Here is a 27571-nt window from a genome sequence, read left to right on the forward strand (position 1 = left end):
ACCCATCTGCACAAGTGGTGATGGTCCGTGGCTGACGAGCATGTAACTCATTAACACGAACATGACTAATAAATGGTGACCACCAGGAAGGGCACAGCACATTGTGGCAATTACAGGGTGATGGTGCCCCCTTAGCAGAGCTGGTCAGGGGGAGGGGTAAGAGGCCAGTTCCAAACCCTCAAACCTGAGAAGACCTATTTTTTGGGAAGAGGCACCCAGGTAGGGGGGCTGGGTTCTCTTTGGGTAAGAGACGGCAGCTGAGAATAGCCATGTAGAATGTGCAGGCAAGTGTATGGGATGGGGTAGGGGGCAACCTGCAGTGTCCTTCTGTATCACCTTGCCCAGTTAGCTCTTCTTTTGGGCCCCCTGACACGGTGATCCCTAAACTCTGCAACACTCACAAACAGGTCTGGGACTCATGAGGGCCCAGTCCCTGCACGGCCACCCTACACAAGGTGGGTCAACCCAAGCTGGACACTAAAGGCACTGAAAGTTGAAGGAAAAATATGATTGGTCCATAAATAAAAAGATACATAACATACTCAATCCCATCGATATCAAGCTCTCCCATGCCCCTTGGAAGAAGTGTCTCAACCCAGCCCCAAGCAGGGAGGGCATCGTCAATGCCATGACCCATCCTGAAACTCTGAGAGTCCACTGGGTGACAGGCCTCACCACCTGAATGTTGACAAATGGACTGAAAGTGCTTGGCGACAGAATAATGTAAAGTGTCATGATCTGGGGGAGAAGAACAGGGTCCCTTTCCTTTACAACAGGATTGTATTTGAGCAGGGGCATCCCTAAAGCTTTACCTTCCCCATGAGGTTTTTATTGCTATTTGTTGTCTTCGAAAATAGCCTACAGCATCATCTTTGCCCCAGGCAGGCTGGAGTGAAGACTGTGAGTAGGAATGTACCCAAGGGAGGGAACATGTGTTATGTTCTGGAAAATACATGGCAGCACATAGTTGTCTTGCTGGTGAATTGGGACATCGCTGACCTTTGCCCTTCACAACCCCTGACTTCTCTGGGGGGAATCAGCATGGAGAGGAGAGAGAGAGGGCAGTGGTACTGATACTGCAGATTTGGGTCTCTCTATAGGTGACAGAAAGGGGTTTGAGTAGACAGGTGGGATGACTGTTCCCAGGATCTGCTCTATAGGCATAAAAGCCAACAACCTTTCTGCAATCCTGAAGGGAAATACACCCAAGCCTTCAAGGTAAATGGTCGCAAGGACAGTTGTGCCCCCTGCCCTGTGTCCGAGCTCATATGCCACACCTCACTCCTGGAGAAATGCCCACACAGCCTGGCCCAGTCTAATTGCTGGAGACCAAAGGGGCAGAGTAGAAAGAGAATGCTATAAAATCACCCCTCTGCTCTCCACAGCCCCTTGTGGCCTATCCCCATGCAGGGGCAGGTGGTCTAAGGTGCAGGGCAGGGGCCCCTTCTGAAGGAGAAGAGCGGGTGGGCCCACACACAGCACCATTCTCCAGATGGGGAGTTTTCCAAGAGGCCTGCCCCCCCCACCTGCAGTGGCAGGGAGGAAGTTGGGCTAGGGCTGGGGCAACGAGCAACACCCCTGAATATCAGGGAAAGCCAAGAGCCTTCTCCTCTGCCCGCAGAGATGCCTGGCCCAGGTTTACACGTGAGTCTGCATGCGCTGCTGGAATCTCTGGCCGTAGTCTGAGTGCTGGGAGGTGTAGGAGAAGCGAGTGGCCGTGGCATACTTGCCAATGGGGTCGTATGCCTCATATGGGGTCCGCTCCAGACCAGAAGGTGGTGCCTGGGGATATCCCAGCCTGTAGGTGGGGTACCCTGCTGCCCCAGGAAACGGATGTGAGTTGAACTTCTCATAGGTCTCATAGGACAGCTGGCTGGCCGTGTCGGTGCCTGTGGGGGCAGCTGGACCAGGGGGCGCAGGTTCTGGGCCATAGTCGGAGGCTGGGGCCCGGCTGTAGGTGTTGAGCTGCGCATAGCCACTGGAGTGTGAGAGGCGAGAAGCAGGCCGGCCGTCGAAGCGGGTAGGGCCAGCGGCACGGTAGTCCGCATAGAGTACTGCCCTGGAAGATGGGCGGTCTTCGTGGGCACGAACATTGTAGTAGCCATTGGTGGGGTCCTAAGGGGCCGTGAGAAAGGTGGGTGTGCAAGGCACTTGCTTGAGGAGGGAACCATTAACAAGCTCTGCCTTGACCCTCTCAGCCTCCTCTTCTGCTTCTGCCCTGTGTATATCTCCTCCGTTTTTTTCCATGGATCTCCAAGAACATTCCTCTAAACCTGCCCTCACATCCACACTGCAGATTCCCCGCACCCCCATTTCCTCCCAGCCTTGTCCTGGCCCCTACCTTCATTTCATATTCCTCCCGGGTGTCGATGGTATCACAGCGCAGGTCCTGCTTGAGGTCCACGTCATCCTTGAAGGACTGCAGAGAGGAAAGGGGGCATAAAGAGGCAGAGTTGAGGACCACCCTAACCCTCCCATCCCCTAGCCCCCCACCTCCGGTACAGAGGCAACGGCCAGAGGAAAACAGCGAGGTGTCGGGTGGGTGGTAGTCAAGGACCAGTGATGCTGGTGACGTGACAGCTGGCAGGGCAGGAGACACTCACTGAGTAGATGGCCTTCATGACTCTAGTGGCTGTAGACACACTGGCTGTGTCATCCTCACGGTCAGAATGCATTGTCAGTGGCTCTCGGTTCACTGTTTCCACCTTGATGTCCAATTTTCTCAGCGTCACGTCCTTGCGACCTGGGGCAGAGGAGTAGAGCCTGGATGCTGAGTCCAGCTGGGGTTGGGGGAATCACACTGGCCTCCCCACTCCCTACTTTTCCTTGCCTGAGGGGTGACCCGGAAACAGGTGAGCCAGCCCCATACTCACTGCCTTTGCGGCGTCGGTAGAGGAAGAACACCAGGGCAATGAAGAAGAAGATGAGCAGGACTCCTGCACCAATGGTGGCACCAGCGATGATACCCACAGGGAGGACCTCTTTGGAAAAAGGAAAAAAGGAAAAAAAGGGGTGAAGGTGGATGATGGGCACAGCCTCACATAGGCTGAGGTCAGGCCAGCCGTGACTTTTGCGAGATGGCCCCAGATAAGCGTCCAGGGCTAGGTTTCCCCACAGGAGATATTCCAGAGCTAAATGCTAGAGAAGTCAAGACTGGGGTAGAGAGCAAAGTTTATACACTTAGGTTGAGGCCTGAGCTTCAGCTTGTTCAAAGCTGTGTTGATAGTCATTTCTCTGCACTAGGGCACTAGCCTGGTGTCAGAGCCTGGCCTCAGCAGTCATTTGTCCCTCCTTCCTGACCTGGACTCTCCTGGGAGGCCTACTCTCCAAACTCTTTTTTTTTTTGTTTGTTTGTTTTTTTTGGTTTTTGGGTCACACCCGGCGGTGCTCAGGGGTTACTCCTGGCTGTCTGCTCAGAAATAGCTCCTGGCAGGCACGGGGGACCATATGGGACACCGGGATTCGAACCAACCACCTTAGGTTCTGGATCAGCTGCTTGCAAGGCAAGCACCGCTGTGCTATCTCTCCGGGCCCCAAACTCTTTATCTAGTCTGCCACCTGCTTTTTTCGGTTTGTCTTTGGGCCACGCCCAGTGATGTTCAGGGCTCTGCACCCAGGAATCACTTCTGGTGGACCTCAAGGACGATATGGAAAGTTGGGGATTGAACCAGGGTTGGCTACATCGAAGGCAAAAGCCCTATCCGCTGTACTTCCACTCCTTTTTTATTCTCTTCTATTTGCTCTCCCTACTCAGGGCTCAGCGGTCTCCAGTGTAGCTCTAAGCTCCAGAATTGAGAAGGAACTGGCCATCTGATCCTGGCTTCCTCTTGTGCTTTCTGGTGGTCCCCCACAAACCACATCTGCTCAAAGATCTTCTTCACAACTCTGCTCCTACAAAGGCTCAGCTCACGCCCGTCCCACTACTTCACTTGCACTCACAGCAAAGATGGAGCAGAGGAGTTTCCAGTTAATTCCCTCATCTCCCTGACCCAGAGGCCAGTCTTTGACCAGAAAAAGCATCTCTTCCTCTCATCAGACTTGTCAACCCCAGTATCTAAGGCATTCTCATTTGTTATAGTTGTTTGGTTTGGGAACCATACACTGAAAGTGTGCAGGAAGGGCTCTCTTGGAGGACCTTGGGGTGTGGGGATCAAAACTGGGGATTCTGCCATGTAGACCATGACACACAGGTGTCCTCTTAAGGACAGACCTCTCCTAACAGATGAAGGGCTTTGCAAGAAGATGGGAGTAAGTGCCAGAGAATTATTGGGCTTCCTAGAGTGCTCCCTGAATCCTTCCCCTTCACAGATCATCAGCTCTTTCTCCATCTGAAGGCATCATCTCCTATACTCCGAGTTTCTCCACTCCACTGAAAATTTCTGTGTCTATCCCAGCAGTGTCTGGTGGACAGCTCCCCAACTGGGGAGCTGAGAAGCAATATCATAGCTGCTCAGAGCTCCAGAGCCCAGCAGCGCAGCCACTCACTTCGTTCCTCCAGTTGGATGATGGCTGTGCCTGGCCCAAAGCTGTTCCAGGCAGTGCAGTTGTAGTGGGTCTGAAAGTCGGCTTCCATGACATTGTTGATGGTAAGAGTGGATAGCACCCCACTGCCCGAATTTGTCCTTTCCACTGTGTAGCGTTCCAGGGTTCCCACTTCCAGGAAGTTCTCCTTCCATGCCCAAGCCTGGTGGGGAGGTCAGAGGGCAAAGAAGAGGCACATATCACCCTCAAGGCCTTTTCACCTCTGTGCCCTGAATGTCCTTGAGCCCAACCAACACTCACCCTGCAAGTGAGTCTCATGATTTATCCTAAGACTGGGCTTCCAGCCCACAGGTAGCAAGTTAGGACCTTTCTGAGCTGCTGGCCTTTAAAATACACACATCACACAAATACAACTCTCCAGGCAGAAGGGCAGGTATCTTTTTTTTTTTTTTTGAATAACAATCCCATTTGGGTCTGGCTCATCCAAAGACCCCACATCTGGGACCTCCCCAGTGTTATAGAATAAAAAGTCTGCATGGCCAGTTCAACTCTGCTCGCCCCTCAAATGTGGCCTTTGCCACCTTTCTGGATTTCAGTTTCTTCATCTGTAGAAAGAGGATGGGTCAGAACCAGCTAATATGTAGCCGTGCAGCCTTTTCTGTTGTTCATTTATTTAAGACCACACCTGATGCTCGGGAATGGTTCTCTGCTCTGGAAGGGCTTGGGGGACCATATGGGGTTCCGGGAATCAAACCAAGGTCAGCTATGTACTAGGCAAACAATGCTACCTTCTGTATTATTGCTCCAGCGCCATAGAACTAACTGATGCTGATGTTCCTTTTGGGCTCAACTGGCCTAAGAATGAAACTAAATATGACCAAGTCTTTAACCTCACGTTTAGCCTACCCACAGGTGCCCTTTCAGAGGGCATAGGAGACTTACAGACTTTGACCATCCCTCTTGTCATCCTGCTGCTGGGGTCCTCTGGCCCTCCTAGCCCAGGCACACCCACCCCCTTGTATCTTGTCTCCTCCCTGAATAGAGCCCTGGGGAGGGACGCACGTGGGAACTGGCTGGTTTCCAGGGATCAATCCTCTCAGTTTTGCAAGGAGAGGCCCCCGGGACTGTGCCGCCTGCTGCTGGGCAGCCGTGGTAATGAAGTGTCCCTGGGCAGCCCTGGAGTTAGCCAAATGGTCATTAAATGTGATGAGGGGTTTGACGGTTAATAGTCATGAAAGGAATTAATGGCTCATGGTGTGGGGGAGAGGAGGCGGGGGAGAGGAGAGCAGAAGGGGACTTGCAGAGGAGGCTGGCAAAGGGAGCCAGGACTGAGACGAGGTGGAAGTAGGACAGCAGGGGTGGGTGGAATGCAGGAGAGGGAAACGGAGGAAGCTTGAAAGAGACACGGAAGACGAAAAGGGAAGATGTGGGAGTGAGGGCAGCATTGAACTGAATGCAAGAGTGAGCGTCACAAACTGATAGTGACAGCGACCATCCATGGCAGCCTGTGAGGTTGGGATCACATGTCTGTTTCTCCCCAACACTCTTGACCACCCCTGTTCATGGATGAGGAAACAGGCTCAGAAATTAAGTTCTTGGCTCAGGGCTGTCCAGTAGGCTAAGAAGTGGCATTTGAACAGGTCCAGGACAGAGGGGCAGAAAGTCAGGGGTAGAGTACAGGGAAGGTGCAGAGGGACAGGTAGGGACTATCCCACTTGGTCTCTTGGTCCCACACTCACAATGCGGTCTGGAGGGGGCGTGCTCCCGATGAAGCACTCCACCTTGCCACCATCGCCTCTCACAGCATACTGCACTGCCTCACTGGAGATAATGGGGGGCCCTGAAAGAAGAATGGCCAGTCAGGGTCCCTCAGAGCCACAAGCCTACCTGCCCAGGCCCCACCATTCTCCTGGGCCACTCACCATTCACATAGAGTGGCACCTCCCGCTCAGCCACCCCAATCCGAGGGACAATGGCTCGGCAGGTGTAGGTGCCTGCATCGGCCTGCGTCACTGACTTCAGCAGCAGCTGGTTGCTGTTACTCAGGACCTGGGCAGAGAGAGCAGCCTCGGGTGGGGAGCCAGGAGGCCTGGGCCCCTAGTCCGTGTGGGCCCCAGGAGGTAGGCGTGAAAAGAAAGCAGGAAGGGTCACAGGTGAATGCTCAGGAGGAAAAAGAGCCCAGAGCTGGTATCTGGGGTTGCCCCCTGAAAAATACTGTCTACAGAAGAGAGAAAAGCAGCAGCAGGAGAATGCAAGTCTCCTAATGCCCTGTTCTAGAACTTTCTCTGGTGCTTCATTCTAAAATCCCTATTCCTGTAACCTCAATTCCAACTTCTCTGACTCCCTGACAGCTCAGTTCTCAGGTCCCTAACTCTCACCCAGGGGCCTTCTCTCCAATTCCCACTCAGGACCATTGTGCCAACCTCCCACACCACTGAATTAGTGGTGTGGGAGGTATTCTATGAAGAGTGAGGGATAACTAATTATGTTCCTCTTCTTCTCTAAATTCTCAAGACCCTAGAAAGAGTACAGATTCAATGAAGACCCTAAAAAGAGTACAGATTCAACCAGAAGCACAATGCTGGGTCACGCCCTATAGCCTTGCTCCTGCACCCCCTCCCCCCCAAAGCAAGCTTCCAGCATGCAGGACAGGCAGAAGCATCTACCATGTTTGAGTCCTTTTTGGTCCAAGTGAGCGTGAGAGGGGGGTTCCCAACCCACACACAGGTGAGGGTCACATCAGAGCCGATGTCTGTGGTCGTTGGCTTGGGGTCAACTACAATCCGGGGTGCAACTGAGAGAGAAAGGAATATGTGGTCAACTTCTCCAGCTCTGGCTGTCCACCTGTTCCCAGAACCTTGCTCTTCCATTTTCCTGCCCTCTCACCTCCACTCTCCATCCCTCCCTCCACCTACTCCCAATGGCTGTGCTATCTCTGTCCCTGTCTTCTCAGAGACTCACAGTGGACATTTACTAAAGTGCTGACATTGGTGCTCCCCACTTTGTTGTGGACTTCGCAGGACACGGGCTCCGTAAAGAACGAATAGTCAACGTTCGTCTCATAGCGACTGTCGTGGGCATCTTCAATCACGAAGCCTCCTTTAGCCCACCTGGAGAGGAGGCAAAACAGAGAATGTGGATTTGAACTCCTGGACCCCAGTTGGTGGTTCTGTCCTCCCCATACCCCTCGCTGCTCTGGGCAAAGCTCCGAGCAAAGCTCCCAGCCCCTTGTACCTGTATCCCAGGATCTCAGGGTTAGCAGTGGCCTGGCACGTAAAGATGACATGCTCGCCCTCCTGGACTGTCTGTGGCTCAATGGACAAGGTCACTGTAGGAGGGTCTGCAAAGCATAGACAGAAAGTTGGGGTCTTTTTTGTTCCTCGGCTTTCTCCAAGCACAGATACTCAGACCCCAACACCTGTGAGCACAAGGGAATTGTGGTTAGCAATATACCAACACCAACAAATATGCCAGCCAATTTCTTTACCTTTTCCCTCTCAGAGCCACTAAGAAGGTCTAAGACCTTCAGGAGAACAACTGAGTAGGTGGAATGACTCATTAGGGCCAGCAGGCGGCAGTGTGGGCTTCATTTCCCTCCTGCACATGAAAGCACCCTCTTTGGAATTTCAAGAGCAGAGGGCATTTGAAATGCTCTCACACTATCTCATTGAGTGCTCCCAGCCCTGAGAAGTGGGTATATATAGTTCCACAATCCCTTATCTGAAACCTCTGGGAAGGAATGCTTTTCTTTTCTTTTTTTTTTTTTTTTTTGATTTTTGGTTTTTTTGGGCCACACCCGGTGATGCTCAGGGGTTACTCCTGGCTATGCGCTCAGAAGTCGCTCCTGGCTTGGGGGACCATATGGGACGCCGGGGGATCGAACCGCGGTCCATCCTAGGCTAGCGCAGGCAAGGCAGGCACCTTACCTCTAGCGCCACCGCCCGGCCCTGCAATGCATTTCAAAATTTGTAATTTTTCAGATTTTAGAAAAGTTAAGATGGCAGATTCCTTATTAGTTGGGAGCCACACCCCCACACCAGTAGCAGCCTCTGGGACAACACTCCAGGGTAACAGAGACAGAAACATCTGCAAGGGAACACGGATGAATCGAATACACGTTACATAAAAGCTATGAAGAGCCTCTGTTTAGGTATTGCCAACAAAGCATCTTAGATTTGGAAGTTTCGCCAAGAGGCTGTGGGCCTGTAGTTAATTTTCTGCAGATCGACAGTCTTGAAAACTGAGGCCCAGAGAGATGACATCATAGTTTAGAGCCATTCTTGTCTCAGACTACTATGACCACTGGGTTCTTCCGTGCATTTCCCGTTCTTGCCCAGCGCCCCCTGCCCTGCACCAGCCTCCCCGGGATCCTCCTCACGGTGCACATCCAGCTCGATAGAAGTCTCCTTGCCATCTGGGATGGCCTCGTTCGAACTGCGGCAGGTGAAGACACGGCCGATATCTAGGTCTGTGGGGTTGATGAGCAACTGGCTGATAGTGGTTTCTCGCTTTCCGTCCTTCAGCAGCTCCTGGGAGGGGAGGAGACCCAGGGACAGAGGTGAGATTCAAAGCCCTTCTCCAGGAGTTTGTGGGACACATGCCTTGTCAGCACAAAGACTCAAGTCAATCCAGGCACTGTGGCCCAATGGGAGTCTCTGGCAGTGCCTTTCCTCCGCACCCATCCCTGTGCATGACTCTGGACACCTCCCCTGCTCTTCAGAGATCTGCACTTTCTTGTTTCTATTTCTGCTGTGTTGACTTTTATTGGTTTGGAGGGGGCGCCATGGTTTCATCCCTAGCAGTTCTCAGGGTGCTCAGATATTGCCCAAGTCTATGCGTGTGCTCCAGCTCTCTGAGCTACTTTCCAAGATGGCCACACCTCATTTTATTTATCTATTTTTGTTTGTTTGTTTTGTGGTCACGCCCAGTGGTGCTCAAGGCTTACTCCAGGCAGTGTTCAGGGATCCGTGTTGGTTGTGCTGGGGGATTACTCTTAGAAGTGCTCAGGGATCACTTCTGGGGGATCCTATGTGGTATTAGGCTTTGAACTAGGGTCTGCCACATGCAAGGCCCTTACTTACCCCATGTACTCTGGTGACTGCTCTTTAGCCTGAACTCAGTCCCAGCCCAGCCTCTTGCTTTTGTTTTGGATTAAGAGATGATCTTCTTAGAGAAGTTTACCAAAACATTAAACAGAAACACAGGGACTTCCCCCAGTTTCCCCTCATATTATCAGGACACATGAGTGGCATAACCAAGAAGCCAATGCAGATAAACATTACTCATTAAAACCCAGTTCAAATAAGCACTATTATCATAGTGTTGGACTTTCCCCAAGGTTGGGCCTCATCATTGAAATTTCTGGAGTCCCTCTTCTTCTGTAAAGTCCTTCCTCGCTCTCAAGGCCCTCAGGTCTCTATCACCCTGAATTCTAGGCTTGAACTAGTGGGTTCTGCCAAACCAGCCATGGCTCTGAGGCATGTGTGCATGAAGGCACCAGTGCTGGGACCCTCCTGCTAAACCAGAACTCTAATGATACACAAGGGACCCACAAGTTTCAGAACCTTCTACTGGCTCTACAGTGTCTAAACTCGGTCCCCAAATACGTTCATATAGATCACTGAGTTGATTCTTACATTGCAAACAGCCTAAGGGAAGCCACATAATTAGCTAATGTTAAGGTCCACAGCTTGGCAGCAATAGACATGATTCCAAGGGGCCAAAACAGTACTACTGCCTTGAAGTAACAAGTTCTCACATGCCAAATGGGGTCATCTGTCTTTAAAGAACTTATAAGGGGCCAGAACACTAGCAAAGCCTGTATGCAACCAACCAGAGTTTATCCCTGGTATGATCCCGAGTCTGTCAGAAGTGATCTCTGAGTAGAGTCAGGAACAAACCTTGAGTACTGCTTGGTGTGGCCCAAGAAACAGGACCCCCCCCCACAAAAAAAAAAAAAAAAAAAAAAACCAAAGAGAAAACATATCAAGAGAATGGAAATATCAGTACACTAGTTTGCCAAAATATTTCAATACCATATAGACCTAGAGGAGGAAAAAAAAAAATCCAGGTTTTTTTTGTGTGTGTGTGTGTGGCAAAGGGTAAGCACCACCAGATTTCCTTTGTCAAATGGTAAAAGTAAAGTCAGAGTGAATTGTCCAAAGTAATTGGCCATGAGGGCGGAATTAAGCTGGGATGCTTTGGGGCTAACCTGCAGGCAACACAGGAACCTAGCAAAAGGCTGGATCTGAGGAAATTTCAGAATTTCAGTTTGCTAAGCAAACCCCAAATGGGAAATCTGGAGGCTCCATTAACTTCTCCTGGTGATCTTGAGCAAGTCAAATGTTGTTACTGTCTGCCAACTTTCCTCTGCCTCCTTAGCCAGCTCAGGTGTGCCAATTTATGACCAAAGGAAGGAAATAGTGATGCACGTGTCTGATCCATGTACCACCCTGCATCCTGTTCTGCTATATGCCACCTCTGTGACATTAAGCAAGTATTCAACCTACATGACCATCTTTGTAGGGAGGAAATAACACCCACAGGATAAAGTCTCCAGGAAGATTAAGAAAGACTGGTTATTGGAAACTCAACATTCAGAATGCCTGGCACATTGTGGATGCTCATACATGCAGCAAATATTACCATCATTCTGAAACTTCATGGGACTAACAAACACCTTCAGGAAGCTGGTAATTCTGTTCTCTCCTCTGAGCCTCAATTTTCCTAACTGTGAAATAGGGGGAATTAGGTCAAATAGCCTCTAACTAAGACACCTTTTTGTGTTCAAAGAGGAAAGGTAACCCAGAACAACACTGACATGGCTGGTGGCAGGTAGGTTAGGTTCTCACCGTGCTGGCCACAGCTCCCTCCTGCTGAGTCCCATCCCGGAACCAGGTGATAGAGGCAGCAGGTTTGGCATTGAAGGCTCGACATGTGAGGTTGTGCGGGATCCCTGCCTGCAGCAGGATCACAGGGCCGTCATCAATCTTGGTGTCCTCTGGAGGGACTATAGGGGACAAAAACAGCAAGATCAGCCCAGGGTGTGACCAAGAGTGGGCTGGGACTCACTCCCCTGCCCCTGGAGACATAACCTCCCCTCCAGTGCTTGAACCATCCTGTGCCCACTTCCCTCCACTGGCACAACCTTCCCAGTTCTCATTAGTTATTGCCCCAGCTGGATTCATTTTCCAGTTTTAAGTGGTTTCCTCTGGCCAACAACAAATTCCTCCATAACTGCTTCCGCCTCTGCTGTGTTCTAGCACTGCCTCTGAGAATCTCACCTAGTCCTGCTAGCTAGCTAATCTCTGAGTGCAGCTAAGATACCATCATGACTTCTCACTCTAGCATCATCTATGGCCCCCAGCTGCTGGAGGCACAAATTTCAAGCATCTCAGCCTACTCAGGGTTTCTCAAATCCTGCACATCTACACATAAGTTTACCCTCACGTTCTTTTTGGGTTGGATACTCTCTTATCACAGCTTCTGTTAAAGTACTACCACCTTGACCACATCCTGGCCATAGTAAAACCCACCTCAGCCAGATCTCCCAGCTACCAGACTTAAATGGTCTTCACACAATCATTCAGCTCTGCAGAAGTCCCTTTGCATTTGAGTTATTTAGGATTAGCCATTCTCTCTCCCCAACCAAAGCTGTTTTCCAGAAAGGCAGAGGTCCAAGGACCAGAGAAAAAGAACACTGGCTAAGGCATTTGTTTTGCATGTAGCTAATCCAGGTTCTATCCTTGGCAACACATCTGGTCCCCTTGAGCCTTCTAGGACTGTTCCCTGAACACAGAGACAGGCGTATGCCTAAAACACTGCTGGGCTAGACCCAAATAACAAAATAAGAAAGCAGGGATCCAGGGGTCAGAACAATAGGTCTGAATAGGTAGTTTGCCTCTCATATGGATTAGGGTTTGATCATACACATGGCCGACCTGGGTTCAATCCCCTGCATCCCATATGTTCCCCTGAGCTTACCAGAAATAATTTTTGAGTGCTGAGCCAGGAGTAACCCCTGAGAGCTTCAGGATGTGGTCCAGAAAACAACAACAAACAAATTAAAAACTGAATCCAGCAGGACCTTTTTGCAACAAGGTCCCCAAGAGCAGGGAAACTTCTCTTCACTTAGGCCCCAGTGTCCACTTCACATTTTAAGAGAGTCTCAGGTCTCAGCGATATTAGGAAGGAATGAGAAAGTGACTGAAGAGATAAAGATGAAGACTTTTGGGGTCAAAGTTGGGGAATAAGTGTCAGAGCACGTATTTTTGCATGCACCAGATCTTTGTGTGTGTGTGTGTGTGTGTGTGTGGTTTTTGGGTCACACCCGGCAGTGCTCAGGGGTTATTCCTGGCTCCAGGCTCAGAAATTGCTCCTGGCAGGCACAGGGGACCATATGGGACGCCAGGATTCGAACCGATGACCTCCTGCATGAAAGGCAAACGCCTTACCTCCATGCTATCTCTCCGGCCCCAGCACCAGATCTTTGATTCTATCTTTGCAAAGCTTGATGTCCCTGTGTACCTCACCCCCAGCTAGCAAAAGAGAAAGGTGGAGAGTAGAGAGATTTCGATGATAATCTTTCTAGTTCATCTAGTATTCATCTTACCACAAATAAAGAGGGTCTTATTTGTTGTGAAAAACTAAGTGTCAGAGGGGATGCTTCCCAAGGAAGCCCCCAGAGTCAGCAGAGGGTCCATGAAGTACAGTGAAGTGCAGGACTGTGTAGGAATTTAGGGAAAGATGGTGTGCAGGCTGGTACATCTACTAGCCTAGCTGGGTCCCTCAAACCTCAGGTCTGGTTGCCACCCTGGAAAAGGACAGTGGAGGAGTAGAGGTCCCCCATTCTCATGGGTCTTGAGAAACAGGTTGACATGAGACCCTGTGGTGGGCACAGAGCTCCTGTGGGTCCATCCTCCCCAGAAATGCTGCTCCTCTCCTTTGTTCATCTCTCACTACTACCAGTCTACTTTCTTCTGTAACTTTTCCAAGTTTTCTTTCTTCTTTTCTTTTTGTTATGGGGCCACAGTCAGTGATGCTCTGTACTTGGGAATGTCCCTTGTGGAACATGAGGACCATATGAGATGCTAAGGATTGAACCCAGGTTGGCTGTGCGCAAGGCAAGAGCCTAATTGGCTGTACTATTGTTCCAGCCCCTAGAACATTCAAAATTCTAAGCCTACTGCTGCCTGTAGCTGGCAATGGAAAATAAGACTATAGAGATGGGTGTGCGCTCAGCCATTAGTGCTCATGTGCATGGTTGTTCACGAACCAATTTTTATTTTATTTTATTTTTTGGTTTTTGGATCACACCCGGCAGCGCTCAGGGGTTACTCCTGGCTCTATGCTCAGAAACTAGCCCCTGGCAGACACCAGGGACCATATGGGATGCCGGGATTTGAACCACCGTCCTTCTGCATGAAAGGCATATGCCTTACCTCCATGCTATCTCTCCGGCCCACAAACCAATTTTTTTTTTTTTTTTTTTTTTTTTTTTTGGATTTTGGGCCATACCCGGCAGTGCTCAGGGGTTACTCTTGGCTATCTGCTCAGAAATAGCTCCTGGCAGTCACAGGGGACCATATGGGACGCCAGGATTCAAACCAACCACCTTAGGTCCTGGATCGGCTGCTTGCAAGGCAAACGCTGCTGTGCTATCTCTCTAGCCCCCACGAACCAATTTTTATAATGTGTAACTGAAACTTGTATACCAATGGTACATAAGCCTTATGAAATCAGTTTTTCTGGTTTGTAAAAAAATTTTTTTTCTTTTTCTTTTTTTTTTTTTGGTTTTTGGGTCACACCCGGCAACACTCAGTGGTTACTTTTGGCTCTATGCTCAGAAGTCGCTCCTGGCAGGCTCAGGGGACCATATGGGATGCTGGGATTCGAACCACCATCCTTCTGCATGCAAGGTAAATGCCTTACCTCCATGCTATCCTCCAGCCCTTCTTTTTTGTTATTTTTCTTAAAAATTTTGGGCCATGGGGCCGGGCGGTGGCGCTGGAGGTAAGGTGCCTGCCTTGCCTGCGCTAGCCTAGGACGGACCACAGTTCGATCCCCTGGCGTCCCATATGGTCTCCCAAGAAGCCAGGAGCAACTTCTGAGCGCATAGCCAGGAGTAACCCCTGAGCGTCACAGGGTGTGGCCCAAAAACCAAAAAAAAAAAAAAAAAAAAATTTTGGGCTGCACCTGGCCATCATTCAGGGACCACATGGGATGCTGGGAATCGAACCCAGGTCCATCCCGGGTCAACTGCATGCAAGGCAAATGCCCTACCACTATGGTATCTCTCCAGTTCCCTGGTTTGTAAAATTTCAAAGAGAATTTTGGCCTCTGTTTCTTAGAGTTGTTCTTCTGAAGGCAAAGTGAGATCAATGCTGTAAAGTCAACAGCAGCTGATGTGCCATACTATAATCACCCACTCTCTGCCATCCACTGAATACTTACAGTGTCCAAAGTGCCCGGTATCTATGCTTACATTTCATCCTCACTGAGTGCACCTCAACACTTTCATAGTAAATACCATTCACACCAATTTACAGTTTTCTGTAATACGATCAAGATCAAGGGCACAGTGACGGGACAGAGATGGAGGAGGCCTGGATAGCCTTGCTGGAGGCTATCCCTAAGAAGGTTGGCCTAGACTGCATCTATATCTATGGGTGAGAAGCAGCTTTCTCCCGGTCCTGGGACAGAAGAAAGCAAGAGGTTGTCCGAGCCAGAAGAATAGTCAGCAGTAGGTCACTGAGGGGCATGGCAGGAGATGAGGGTGATGGGGAGGTCTTGAGCTGGAAGACTAACTAAAGGAGAGAATAGTCTGCCTGTCTCTGTGTGGTTTCTGGGTCAAGAAAGATGAGTTAGGGGAATGAGTAGCCATCTGTCTGCCTGATTCTTGGGGTGCCTCATGGCACCCTCATCCAACCACCCTGCCTCTATGGGTTCTGCAGATCCCCATGTTCCATACTGGGGAGGTCTTCAAAGAAGTCAGTCACTCCCCCATGCTCCCACGTCCATCTGCTGGCTGTACCATCTATCAGGTAGAGCTTCACCACAGGCTCTATGCAACATACTCCTCTTACACAAAGCTGTCTTTCATTGCATAGAAGCACCTGATGTCACTACATAAACGTCTGCTCCTGCAATACCCAGAGGCTTGCTGAGCCTTTCTTTGGCTCCAATATTGTCTGAGAGCAAAAGGACCTTGAATGAGGATGGGGCTTCTCCAAGGCAAAAGTAGCAGGATCCTTAGGGCAAAAGCCGTTAGGAAGGAAAGAGAAGAGAAGCCTCTTGATCATCTCCTAGTTTGCTGGGAGCACCTACCCCAGCATACAACCCCCAGGGATGCAGGAAGATGTCTGGTTGTCCCACATGACCATGTGTGGTGCTCAACTAACTCTTGCTCCTTAATGTTCATTCTGCCCCTTGCCAATTCTGTCCTTTTCATGGAGGAAAAATAAGTTTTCCACCAGGTTTGTGTCCTGCTCAGTTCCTTTGGGGCTTTATAGCCAAGAAGGTGGCTGTTGGCTCCCTAATTCTTCCTTAGTCTGAACCTCAAGTTCACATGCAGACCTTTACCAGCCACATCCTTTCTTTTGCTCTGCAGTGGCAGTAAAAGGTCAAGTGACACCATCAGCCGTTGCTGTCATGGAGAAAGCTGATGGCCCAGAGCTCATGACCTCTTCAGAGTGCCGGTGTCAAGATGGTCTCAGACCCCCACTCCTGACCTCTTTTCCACCACCCCTAATAAAATTCCTACATCCAATCCAAGCTCATTACACTCAGCTCCTCTCTTCTCCTGAGGGCTTTGGGACAGAGGAGAGAAGGGCACATCAGACAGAGAGGAGCAAAAAGAAGGGGCAAAAAGTAAAGATCAATCAGGTAGGGAGAGAGACTAAACATAGAGATGGTTGGTGAGATTCAGGGTAGGCATAGAGCCTCAGAGCCTATCTCATTCTCTGTAACTAGAGAACCCCTCATTAGGCAAACGGCCCTAGGTAAAACCACAGCTGTGCCCTGCTTGTGGGTAGCTGAGGCAAACTGGGCTTGGTTGGGTGTAGGGTGGATCCAGATGCAGCAGGAGGCTGCCCCAAACTTGCCAGCTCTTAGCCTTAAGGCTCATTCCTTACAGTTCCATTCCCCAAGGAAGCCATAAAGTGAATCCTAGAAGGAGAGGTTGGAAAGGAGCCACAAAGGGCAGAGTGGGGGGAAGTGAGGACAGCGAGGGTCCTGGGCTCTGGTGCAAGCAACCCTTCGCTCTGGGCTGTAGCCAGACAATGGAACCTAGCCTTCAGATCTATGCATCACTGCAGAGCTAAGAGGGCACCCACAAAGCTCACAGGGACCACAGCACTGCTCAGCAGCTGACTCTGCTCTCTGACCTTGGCTGTGGAGGAAATTTAATGGAGGAAAACTGAGGAGAAGATGGAGACAGCAGAACAAGGGCAGAAATGAGCAATCAAAGGGGGATCCCACATTCCCTCCCTGCATGTATGTGTTGGGGAGTGATGAGGCCCGGGGGAGGGTCATTACTGAGCACAGTGAGCTTGGCCCTCCGAGAACGCAGGGCCGCCTCCGTGGCCTGGCACTCGTAGGAGGCGTCATCAGAGAGTTCGGCATCGCTGATCTCCAGGTTGTACTGCCCAGCATCCGCGGAGCCCACGACTCGGTATCTTGGCCAGGCTGCTGAGAGAAAGGAAAGCCATCCTCATCTGAGAACCAGCTCCCAAGGAAGCAGCTTCTCCTCCCACCCACCCATGGCCCTCTCCATTGTCCCAAGACCTCCCGGGCAGTCCCACAGGCAGATGCTGCCTTGACACAGCCCCTAAGAGTGAGGCTGGGAGCCCTCAGCAGGAGGGAGGAGCAGACAGGGAGGGTGTGGAGATGGAGCAGGAGATGAAACCTTCGAAGCTGTTTGCAGACAAATGTCTCTAATAATAATAGGGGGAAGGGATGCAGTCATTAGGGAGGAGGAGAGGGAGAAAGGGAGAGAGAGAGCGAGAGCGAGTGAGCAAGCGAGAGAGACACAGAGAGAGAGAGAGTGAGAGAGAGAGAGAGAGAGTGAGAGAGAGAGAGAGAGAGAGAGAGAGAGAGAGCAGAGGATGCTAGAAAACCCAAATGAGGACAGCTCAGCGGCCTCTGCAAGAGAAAAGCCAAGGCAGGCCTCAGTGGGCCTCATCAGTGAGGGAGGGACAGTGAGGCAGGGTCACTGAGCTACCCAAGGGAAAACGGGGACTCCGATTGCAGTGGAGGGAAGAGCCTCTGCCTCCCCTCAGCTGAGATCTGCCAGTAATCTGCTCCTTGTCACCCTCTTCATCGACCTCTTTCCTCTCTCTCTCTACTCTCTCACCCCTCTCTCTCTTTCTCTCACTCCCAGTAGCTCCTTCTTGCTTGCTCTCCAATGTTCCCCTTCCACAATGTTCCCCTCCCATTATCTCTCTCTGTCCACAGAAGATCGATCCTTCTTACTCCATATCTATTGATCTCTCACTCCCAGTTTCTTTATCCTTCTACACAAATTTCCCTTCCCTGAACTAGATAGGCAACCCACCGCCAATAATCCAACTCTAACAATAAGAATATAAACAGACAGTCCCTCCTATGCCCCAGTGTTTTTATTATACTGTGATTAAAAAAAAAAAAACATTTTCACAAAGCATCTTCTTTCATTTGGTTCTGGAGTCACCTAAGCCACCGAAAGGCAGGCTGGATGAGACAGTTGTACAGTGTGTACACATGAGCAAACCAAGATTCAGAGAGGGGAAGAAGGGAATCCAGATGACCAGGCAGGACCAGACACTGCCCAGCAGTCTAAAAATCTTTTCATCTCTTTGGAAACCACATTAGCTTCTGTTGCCATCATTGGCTCTTTCTGATCCCTTTACAGATTCAATATGCTTGCTTCAGTTCCAGAGTGCCTGATAAAGACTCATGGAAAGGTCTCTTGGTTTCCCCAGATCACTCAAGCTTTCTTTCATCTTTCTCAAGCCAACCAGAGCCAGAAGAGCAGCTGCTACAGGGAACTGGGAGTGTAAAGGGCAGAAAGTGGAAGTGGAGGCTGGAAATGGTAAGGAACAGGGAACAGGGAACATAAAAACAAGATAATCTGAAGCCTGAGCTGGCTGAAAGCCCCACTCACCTTTGAGGCCCTGGCCCATGCCCAGTGCCAGTCCATCTTTGGTCCACTGCACAATCCCTGAGTAGTTGAGCAAAACACAGGGAAGCACGGCCCGCTGCCCCGCTACAACGGTCTGGTCGGCTGGCTCCTGACTGAAGCGGGTCTGGGTGCCTGGAAACAGTAAAGCAGCAATGGGTCAGGAGATGAGTGAAAAAGGGACGCCACCAAGAAGCTACCTCCTGGGCCCACTACACTCTCACCCTGCATCAGGCCAGAGAGAAGCTTGGGTCTAGAGGAAAGGCCCTCTCCAGATCTGATCCTCTCTACCCAACTCCCCTTTTCCTGGGTTCTTTTCTCCCTTCAGAGCCCACTGGAAAGGTTCTCAGGGGCTAAGGTGCTGGCAACCAGGAAATCCACATGGTTTGATACAAAGATCTTAGAGAAGGTCTGGTCTGAGCCTCCTATTGTTCAGAGAGTCATGAATATCTAGGAAGTGAGTAACTCCTCCAAGGATGACCAGTTGAGCTAGTCAGGTTGAGGACTGGAGTCTGCCTCAGTCCAGCCCCAAGCCACTGATGAGAAGTGCCAGTGCCAGTGCCAGTGCATTTCTCAGGAATTCACAGCTCCTCAATTCTTGGGCCATGTCCCTTCCAAGGAGCAAACTCAAGGGAACTCATGTGTGCCACTAAGCCAAAGACCAAGTCCTCTAGATACAGGCAGAGAACATGCATAGGGAGTTCATGTTTCCAGATGTGTGCATAAGTTCTCTGAGGGTAAAAAGGCCCAAAGGAATGATCCAAATATGGGTGCACCTGCACTGACCTGTGTTTGCCCCCCCCCCCCCCCCGTTTCCAGCACTGGCAGGAGGGGGTATGAGAGTGCGAACACAGACACATCTGTGCTCACCCACTCTCCACACCCCTCCCTCTGCACACAGTGGGAGGCGTGAGGCCACGTGACTCGGCTCCACTCTCCCTCCGGCTGTGGGAGCAGCTACACATGGCTGCCTGGCTGGCAGCTCAGCTTGGCCGGGAGCATTTGATTAGAGAAGTGCAGAGTAATTGCCTTTAATTGTGGAGCCTAAATGGAGCAGGGAATTGGATTGTGGGTCTCCCACCCCCCACTGCTTGCACCCATCCACTCTACCAGCACTAGAGTTGGCCACCGGTGGACGGACCAATGGCCACAAGTTTCCTGTGCCAGGCTGTGGGAAAGAGGAGCTAGAGCTTCTGAGGACAGCAAAGAGAGGGGTTTCCTGGCTATGTCCCTAATCAGTCAGGCTACCACAACCAAACAGCTTATCCTGGAAGTTAGGAATTTGTTCTTCTTCTTCCCTCCCTAATTCAAGTCTCTGCAAAGACCACAATCCCTAAATCCATCCCTTTGAAAACCCAGCATCCCCAAATTCCAAGGTCTTCCAGCATTCTAGTGTGTAAACCATTCCAGACCTCCTTCCAAGCTACTAAAGGGGAAGACCTCTCATTTTGTTCTCTCCCCCACCCCACTCCTTCCTTCTCTTCAAGCTTCACTTCTTTTCTTTCTAAATATGCTTGCTTCTAGGAAGCTTCCCCCAGATGGATCCCTTGGGCTCTCTGTACTACCCATCAGCCCTGCTATCACAGCTCTATCCGAAAGACTTCTGATCCCAAGCTATCAGAGGCTGTGCCCGTGTGTTGGCAGCTGGCATCTGCAGAACTCATTCTGCCAGAATGAGGTGCTCTCCTCCATATCATGTGGGCTGCTGTGCCTTGCCAAGAACCAGGGAGGCTTGCTGGACCTCACTGATGGTCAGTGCATGTTGCACTTTCATCCTGTTCCACTTATCTGTGCAAAACCAGCTCTTAGATCAGCCTCCTCATATTGAAGGAGCAAGGGAACAGCTGACCCGACACTGTGTGGAACTGACCAGACTGACCTCACCACCTCATTTGTGTTTTCTAAGCAGACAAAGGATAAACTGGCCCTTCTACCCCACCCCCACCATACTTCCAGGGATTAGGGTGGCAGGTGCTGAGATCTGGGGAGAGGAGGGTTGGGGGAGGTCAGGTGAGCAGCCAGCATTATTAATTCAGGCACTGCCCTCATTACTATTCAAATTTATTCATACCCTTGCGCATTTCTCTAGAGCAGCTAGCATGCTGCAAACTCTCCACACTGACACTGATGTTTCTCCTTCTTGTGCCCTGCTTCCCCCCCACCCCACCCCCCAGCCCACAAAGGGCTAGGAGCAGAGCGGCCCACCCTGTGAGCCTGACTCTGATGCCTTGAGGGAGAGTCATAGCTTGTCTACATGGGAACTGGGTGTCCAGGCTTTCCTGGAAATCTGGAGAGGACAGTGGGAAGCTGGCTCCAAGTCACTGAGTACAGCAGCAACTGACCCTTTGGAGGGACAGCAGGACACCCTAGAGTCAGGCTCCTGTTCTGAAGAGGGAGGATGCAGTGACCTTGGATGTGTCCGATCCCTCCTGGTCAGCCTTGCTGGTCTGCTTTGCCTGAGGAAAAGTCTGAAGTAGAGTACAAAGAGCCTTAGGCAGAGTGAGCGGATCAGCATTTCTCAAAGTGGGTGAGCTCAAAGTGCCTGTTCACCTGTTCGGCCTCCCACCTTCGATTTATTTACCAAGAGAAGGTAGATTTCTGAAGAGGAACTACCTAAGAAGGAGTCTGGAAAGTTCTGGCACAATGATGGGGCTGGGTATGAGATGAGAGAACTGTTGGAAGAAAATGCCTAGAAAATAAGTAGTGAGGTGCAGTGCAGCTCCATATCAGAGGCTAAAGAGACAACACTGGGGTGAGATGCAAACCTTGAAGCGCTACAGCTCCAGTTCAGCATCTCTGGGGGGAAACACTGCCAACGCCTTAGAAAAGAATAAAAACAGGCCAGAGTGATAGCACAGCAGGTACGGCATTTGCCTTGCATGTGGTCAACCCTGGCTAGATCTACGGCATCCCTTATGGTCCCCTGAACCAGTCAGGAGTAATTTCTGAGCTCAGAGCCAGGATTAATCCCTGGGCACTGCCAGGTATGGCCCCCAAACAAAAACAAAAACAAACAAAAATAATAAAAACAAATGAAAAGTCAGAGATGGTCTGGAGGTACTGTATGCTTTGTTCTCTCTTTAGATGTGTTGCCACGAGGCTGGTGAAACTTGGCTCATAGGTTCTTCTAGGAGGAGGACTCTGTCTCTTCTAGAATAGGAGGTTGCTAGGAGGCTGCACTAAGGTTTGTGGACAGCAGAGTAACTGAATGGGATGGGCAGCTAAGAAGCGAAAGGGTGAGGAGAAATCGGGTTTTCTGGCAGCTTCCCTATCCATTCTCCATCCTTCCTGCCTTTCCTCATTTACCCCCTAAACCATCTCCCCTGTTCTTGTCTGAACACTGTCTAGACTTCTGGTCAGGGCACTTCTCACAGATGGCTGTGGATTAGAACTCACTCATTGATGAGTGCTTCTTTTCTCTCCCACTCGCCCAGGAATCCTTGGGAGAATAGAGACACTATGATTTACCTTTTCTGCCACTTCTATCCTGGCAACATTCCTTAATAAAACCAACTCCTCACATCAGCAGTGGTTTTGTACCCAGGCAAGACATGCCAGGCATCTTTTCTGGCATAAAGACCCAATGGGCAGGGTTGGCTTGTTAGTCTCCCCACTTTGTAGAGAAGGGAATTAAGTGATACTCAGGGCACTGAGGTAAACATACACCAAGCAGAAGTACTATCTCGGAGCTGCTCAGCTATGGTTCTTGACTACATCATACCGGAGATGTCTGAAAGTCTCCACACAGCTCTGACTCTAGATTCGTGACACACCCCAGACAAAACTGGCTATTTTTTTGTTTGTTTGTTTGTTTGCTTGTTTCAGAGTCACACTGAGTAGAGCTTAGGTGTTATTCACAGTCCAATGCTTGAGGATCGCCTCTGGTAGGTGATCTGGTGGAGTCTCGTAGAGAACTCTGTGGTGTCAGTGCTTCCTGCTTGAAAAGCCTACAATAGCCTATTGGGCCCTCTCATCTCTTAACAGAAGCTTGGTGACTGCCGGAGGGGTTGTGTGCCTCAGATCTGGGCTGGAATCACTCCTGAACACTCCTCTAACCAGAGAACAGAACGTGGAAAACCCTCTGTGGAGAAAGAGTGAAACCCCAGAGAGGGTCCATGATTCACAGGAAACCCATAGCCATCCAGGGTCATGGTGGGAAGGACAAACAGTTCTGCTAAACCAGAGTCAGTCCTTGTGCCTGCACCTCACACCCCCTATCACTTCAAGGGGACATGGCCCAGGCCCCCAAGACAGGGGATAAGATACCTCACATAGCTGGCAACTCAAGAGCACATGGTGTGAGGCCGGAGCAATAGCACAGCAGTAGGGCATTTGTCTTGCATATGGCCAACAAAGGACAGACCCTGGTTCGATTCCCAGCATCCCATACGGTCTCCCGAGCCTGCCAGGAGTAATTTCTGAGTGCAGAGACAGGAGTAACCCCTAAGCACTGTCGGGTGTGAATCCCTCAAAAAAGAGAGCACATGGTGTCATGAATACCATCATCGCAGGTAGAGGGCAGCTCTCTCCACCCCATGACACCACTGGGATCTCAGAACTGAAACTCTGGCCTCTGTGCAAAGCTGCTACCTAACCCCACTCCAGCACTCACACTGCACACTACTCATAAGAACACAGTCCCTTGCCTTCCCGAGAAAACAGGACCTCTGGCCCAGTCTCTGGGTCCTCCGTCTATCCTTACTGGGGGCCAGTCAGCTCACCTGTTCCAATAAATATGAGCACATAGGTCCCTGTAGGCATCTCCACCACTATGGCCTGCAAAGTACAGAGTTGGAATTCCATTTTGGACCTAGAACTCTGAAGTGCTCTCCAAATCCCGCATAGGAAGGCTAAAAATGCTTACAATCTTACAGTCTCTCACAGCCAAGCACCCCTTCCATGGCCTCACTTCCATAGGCAGCCAGCGCCATGAAGCTATGCCCCCAATCTTGACTCACATTCCCTGGTGGCCAGCCAGGAAACCAGGAGGCAGGAAGAGGGGGAGGTGGGGCCAGGCCCTGTCTCCCCTGATTCATCAAACAAACAGTAATGAACCCCCTGGGCCAGAGCAGTCCCGTGCTATCCACTCCAGCTTGCTGCTGGTTCAAAGGGAAGCCTTTGATTCACAGCTTTCAGATGGAACTAAATCTCTCCACACTCCACTCTTCCTTCTGCCACTCTCCCACCTCTCTCCCAGCTCTCACATCTTCCCTCTCCCTCCCTTCCTCCAGACCAGCCATTCCCTCTCTGCTCTAAAAAAAAAAAAAATAGCTGTGTTGTATTCTCTCACCCAGAAAGGAGGACAGCAATCCTCTGAGCTGGGCCAGCAAAGGGGAGAGGAGAGAGATTTGCACTTTTGATAGAGATGGGGAGATAGGGAATAAGAGAAAGGGAATGAGAAAGAGAGGGAGGGAGAGGGATGTGTGCGTGTGTGTGTGTGTGTGTGTGTGTGTGTGTGTGTGTGTGTGTGTGTTGTGTGTGTGTGTAAAGGCTGGACACAGTAAGGACAGAGAGAGGAGAGAAAGGCAGAAACCAGCTGCCCAGTAAAGTAAAGGTATTGGGGATATAGTTTTTATTTTCATTTTCTTGAGTGATGCAGGCCTCTCATAGGCAACACAAGTGCTCTGTTGCCAAGTTATGACCCAACACCGAAGGGATTGCTGCCTGGGCTTGAGGGGTGTGGGTCCACACAAGCACAGCCCAGAGTCAGAAGATGTGCATGGACAAGGTGACTGAAGAGGGTGTGACCCTTTCCTGTGACGAGGAGCTTGGGAACCTGCTGAGACTGATGTCAGGTGAAGAACATTAGCTCAACTCCCCGGACAAGGTTCCAAGAGCTGACACACCATTCTTGTCCCCAGCACCCTACCCACCATCGTGGAGGGTATAGAAGCAATGTATGTTGGGGTCACAGTTTGAAGGAAGATACATGAGGAACACTGAGGTCTCAGAGGCCTCCTCCACGTGACCTTCACCACTGACCTTCAGCACCCTTGATCTTTTCGGGAGGAAAACATGACCATCAGTAGAAGAGTTCTTTCCTCCCTCCTCGCTACCTGCCTGCCAAGCTGCCCAAGTCAAATCACTCTGTAGGGTGGGCAATGGCAGAGAAAGCTGAAGGGAACTCTTTCCAGGGACCAGATGGGATTTCACAAGTGGCCGCAATCTGGCTCAGATTCCCTGCAGTGGGCAGACCACCATGGCAAGAGGCAGAGCCTGGCAAATTTGCAGAGACGAGATGTCTGGATTTTCTGGCCAGGGCAGAGACAGAACCCTGAAGGCATTGGCCGAGCGTGGCTGGCAGAGAGGGACAGAGCACTACAGGCCAGATAGTCAGGAGGGGTACCTGCTCAGGTTCTTCCACCAACTAGATGGATGACTGATTCTGGGAGGTCACTGCTCTTCTCTGGGTCTTTGCCAGGTTCCCCTTCTCCAAGTTCGCCTTCCAGCTTTCTTTTGTTTGTTTCTATTTTTATTTTTGGGCCACACCCGGCGTTGCTCAGGGGTTACTCCTGGCTGTCTGCTCAGAAATAGCTCCTGGCAGGCACGGGGGACCATATGGGACACCGGGATTCGAACCAACCACCTTTGGTCCTGGATCGGCTGCTTGCAAGGCAAACACCGCTGTGCTATCTCTCTGGGCCCTCCAGCTCTTTCTTTCTCCTATTGCTTCCTGCCCCTTCTTACTGGCACTCCACAGGAAAGCCCCAAGCAAACCTTCTCTCAGACTGTGAGGGGAAACAAGTCCATCTGCAGCCATCCTGGCACTTCCTCCACATGGAAGGTGTAGCCAGAGACTGGCAAGGTTTGCAACTCAGTGACAGGTAGCTGAGGAGAAGACCTAAATGCTCTGTCTGGTCTGTGAGTTAAAAAAACAGCCCTGTGTTGGGGTTGGAGAGATAGCATGGAGGTAAGGCGTTTGCCTTTCATGCAGAAGGTCGATGGTTCGAATCCCGGCATCCCATATGGTCCCCTGAGCCAGCCAGGAGCGATTTCTGAGCATAGAGCCAGGAGTAACTCCTGAGCGCTGCCAGGTGTGACCCAAAACCAAAAAACAAACAAACAAAACAAAAAAACCAGCCCTGTGAAAAACTTTCAATAGATTCCACAGTAAGAAAAAGCAGGCAATCCTGGGTCACTGAGTGTCCAAGTCCACTCACAAGGACCCATTACTTCCCATGAAAGTGCCAGGCTGAATAGGTCAGTAATAGGACAGAGGGAAAGGTGTTTGCCTAGCTTGAGGCTGACCTGGATTCAATCTCTAGAAGCTCAGAGGATCCTCCAAGTGCTGTCAGGAGTGATTTCTGTGTGTAGAGCCGGGATAAGCCCTGAGTACCACCAAGTATAGAGCAGAAACTAAAAAAGAAGAGGATGTGATTGAACAAAAAACAGGTAGACAAGAAAGGAAGAAATCGAGAAAAAAAAAAAAGCAGAGGGGGCAGGGAGAACTCAGTGACAAAGTGCTCATCCTACAAGCAAGTGTGAGGTCACTAGGTCAATCTCTGGTGCTGTCCACACACACCCATGGAGCATCTCTGGATGCACAATCTCCTGCACATGGTGGCTATGTGTGCCAGCACCACAAGTGAGAGAGAGAGAGAGAGAGAGAGAGAGAGAGAGAGAGAGAGAGAGAGAGAGAGAGAGACTGCCACAACTCAAGGGGATGATGCTTTGAATGCATGTGCAAAATCTGCAGTTGAAAGTATAGAAGTGGGGGGGGTAGGATGCAGGATGGTGCAGGATGGTGCTGCAGAGCCGCTCAATCCGAATGCTGTGCTCTTCAAAGGAATAGAGGGTCAGCACAAAAAAAAAAAAAAAACAAAAAAACAAAAAAACAGGTACAGAGTGGACACATCTCCAAATCTCCAGTGGCTTTGAGGCAACCCTGTAACTGTCACAGGGCTAGGCACATCCCAAATCTGACAGCAGGGATGTGTGGCACAGGACTCTATCTCATGCTGGAGACCCTCTTGTTTTCTGCTTTGGGGCCACATGCAGCTGTACCCAGAATTTCTCTTGGCAGGGCTCAGGGGACCATACAGTATGCCCAGGATCGAACAAATGAAGGCAAATGCTCTAGCTGCTGTACTATTGCTCCAGTTCCTGGAAACCCTCCTTCACACTAAAGGAGGAACAGAGGGCAGTCAGAGAGAAATGATGGAGAAGACTGGGAAGAGGGATAAAAAATGAGAAGTGAGAATCAAGGGAAAAAAGTAATGAAACCATTTGGGAAAGGAAAATGAGAATGAAGATAAGGACAGGGGAGCTGGAGAAAAGAAATTAGAGACAGCAGAGCAAGGTGGGGAAGGTAGTGGGGCCAGGGATGGGCAAGGACAGCCATAGGCAGGGCTGATGTGGGTGGGTTGGCCACCCTCTGGCTTCATCCAAAGGGTGGCAGCATTTAGGTCAAAGAAAAAGGGGGAAATCCTTGAGAAATGGAAGGGATTTTTCAAAGGATTAGCTATAGAGGAGAGGAGGGGACAGGGTGGGGGAGGTGGAGGGAACAAGCCTTATCTGAGGCACTTTAAAGGCAATTAAAGGCAAGGACAGGCAGTCCTCCACAGCTCCCTTTACCCTCAACACCTGCCTCAGGGGCTAGCTAAACCAGTGGGGTACTCTTTGGGAGGGGGATCAAAGGCAGGACGTTTAACTATATTGCCAACTCCTCCCTCTACTCTTCCACTTGTCCCCCACTCCAGCACCCAGATGGGCAGAGAGAAGGGTCAGACTTTCTCTGAAAGTCATAGGTTCTTTGAGAGGGACTTTGAGCCTACACCACTCATTCATTCCCTGAAAGAGGAGGGCTGGGGTTGAGCGCCAGAGGGACAGTAGCCAGAAGACAGGGGTTCAAGCAGCCTCCAATAGAAAATAAAAAAGGGGTAGGCCCCTGTCTCTCCAGAGAGGCCTCTGGACACCCTTAATAGTTTCTGGAGG

General features: G+C 50.6%; 1 protein-coding gene across 1 annotated transcript in view; it reads right to left on the reverse strand.

Moving 5' to 3' along the window:
• Nucleotides 1–1127: 1127 nt before the first annotated feature.
• Nucleotides 1128–27571, reverse strand: part of KIRREL1 (kirre like nephrin family adhesion molecule 1) — a 103427-nt gene continuing 76983 nt past the window's right edge. Inside the window, exons 2-15 of the mRNA XM_049772204.1 lie at nucleotides 18623–18772; nucleotides 17017–17166; nucleotides 11334–11491; nucleotides 8861–9011; nucleotides 7717–7822; nucleotides 7444–7592; nucleotides 7149–7276; nucleotides 6405–6579; nucleotides 6222–6322; nucleotides 4486–4684; nucleotides 2874–2981; nucleotides 2604–2743; nucleotides 2342–2419; nucleotides 1128–2115 (exon numbers count right to left, since the gene is read on the reverse strand). Of these exons, the coding sequence (XP_049628161.1) occupies nucleotides 1639–2115; nucleotides 2342–2419; nucleotides 2604–2743; nucleotides 2874–2981; nucleotides 4486–4684; nucleotides 6222–6322; nucleotides 6405–6579; nucleotides 7149–7276; nucleotides 7444–7592; nucleotides 7717–7822; nucleotides 8861–9011; nucleotides 11334–11491; nucleotides 17017–17166; nucleotides 18623–18772 (2270 nt within the window). The 3' untranslated portion in view covers nucleotides 1128–1638. The remainder of the gene's footprint in view (nucleotides 2116–2341; nucleotides 2420–2603; nucleotides 2744–2873; nucleotides 2982–4485; nucleotides 4685–6221; nucleotides 6323–6404; nucleotides 6580–7148; nucleotides 7277–7443; nucleotides 7593–7716; nucleotides 7823–8860; nucleotides 9012–11333; nucleotides 11492–17016; nucleotides 17167–18622; nucleotides 18773–27571) is intronic.

The sequence above is a fragment of the Suncus etruscus genome, chromosome 4 (assembly GCF_024139225.1).
Source record: "Suncus etruscus isolate mSunEtr1 chromosome 4, mSunEtr1.pri.cur, whole genome shotgun sequence".
Taxonomy (NCBI): Eukaryota; Metazoa; Chordata; class Mammalia; order Eulipotyphla; family Soricidae; genus Suncus; species Suncus etruscus.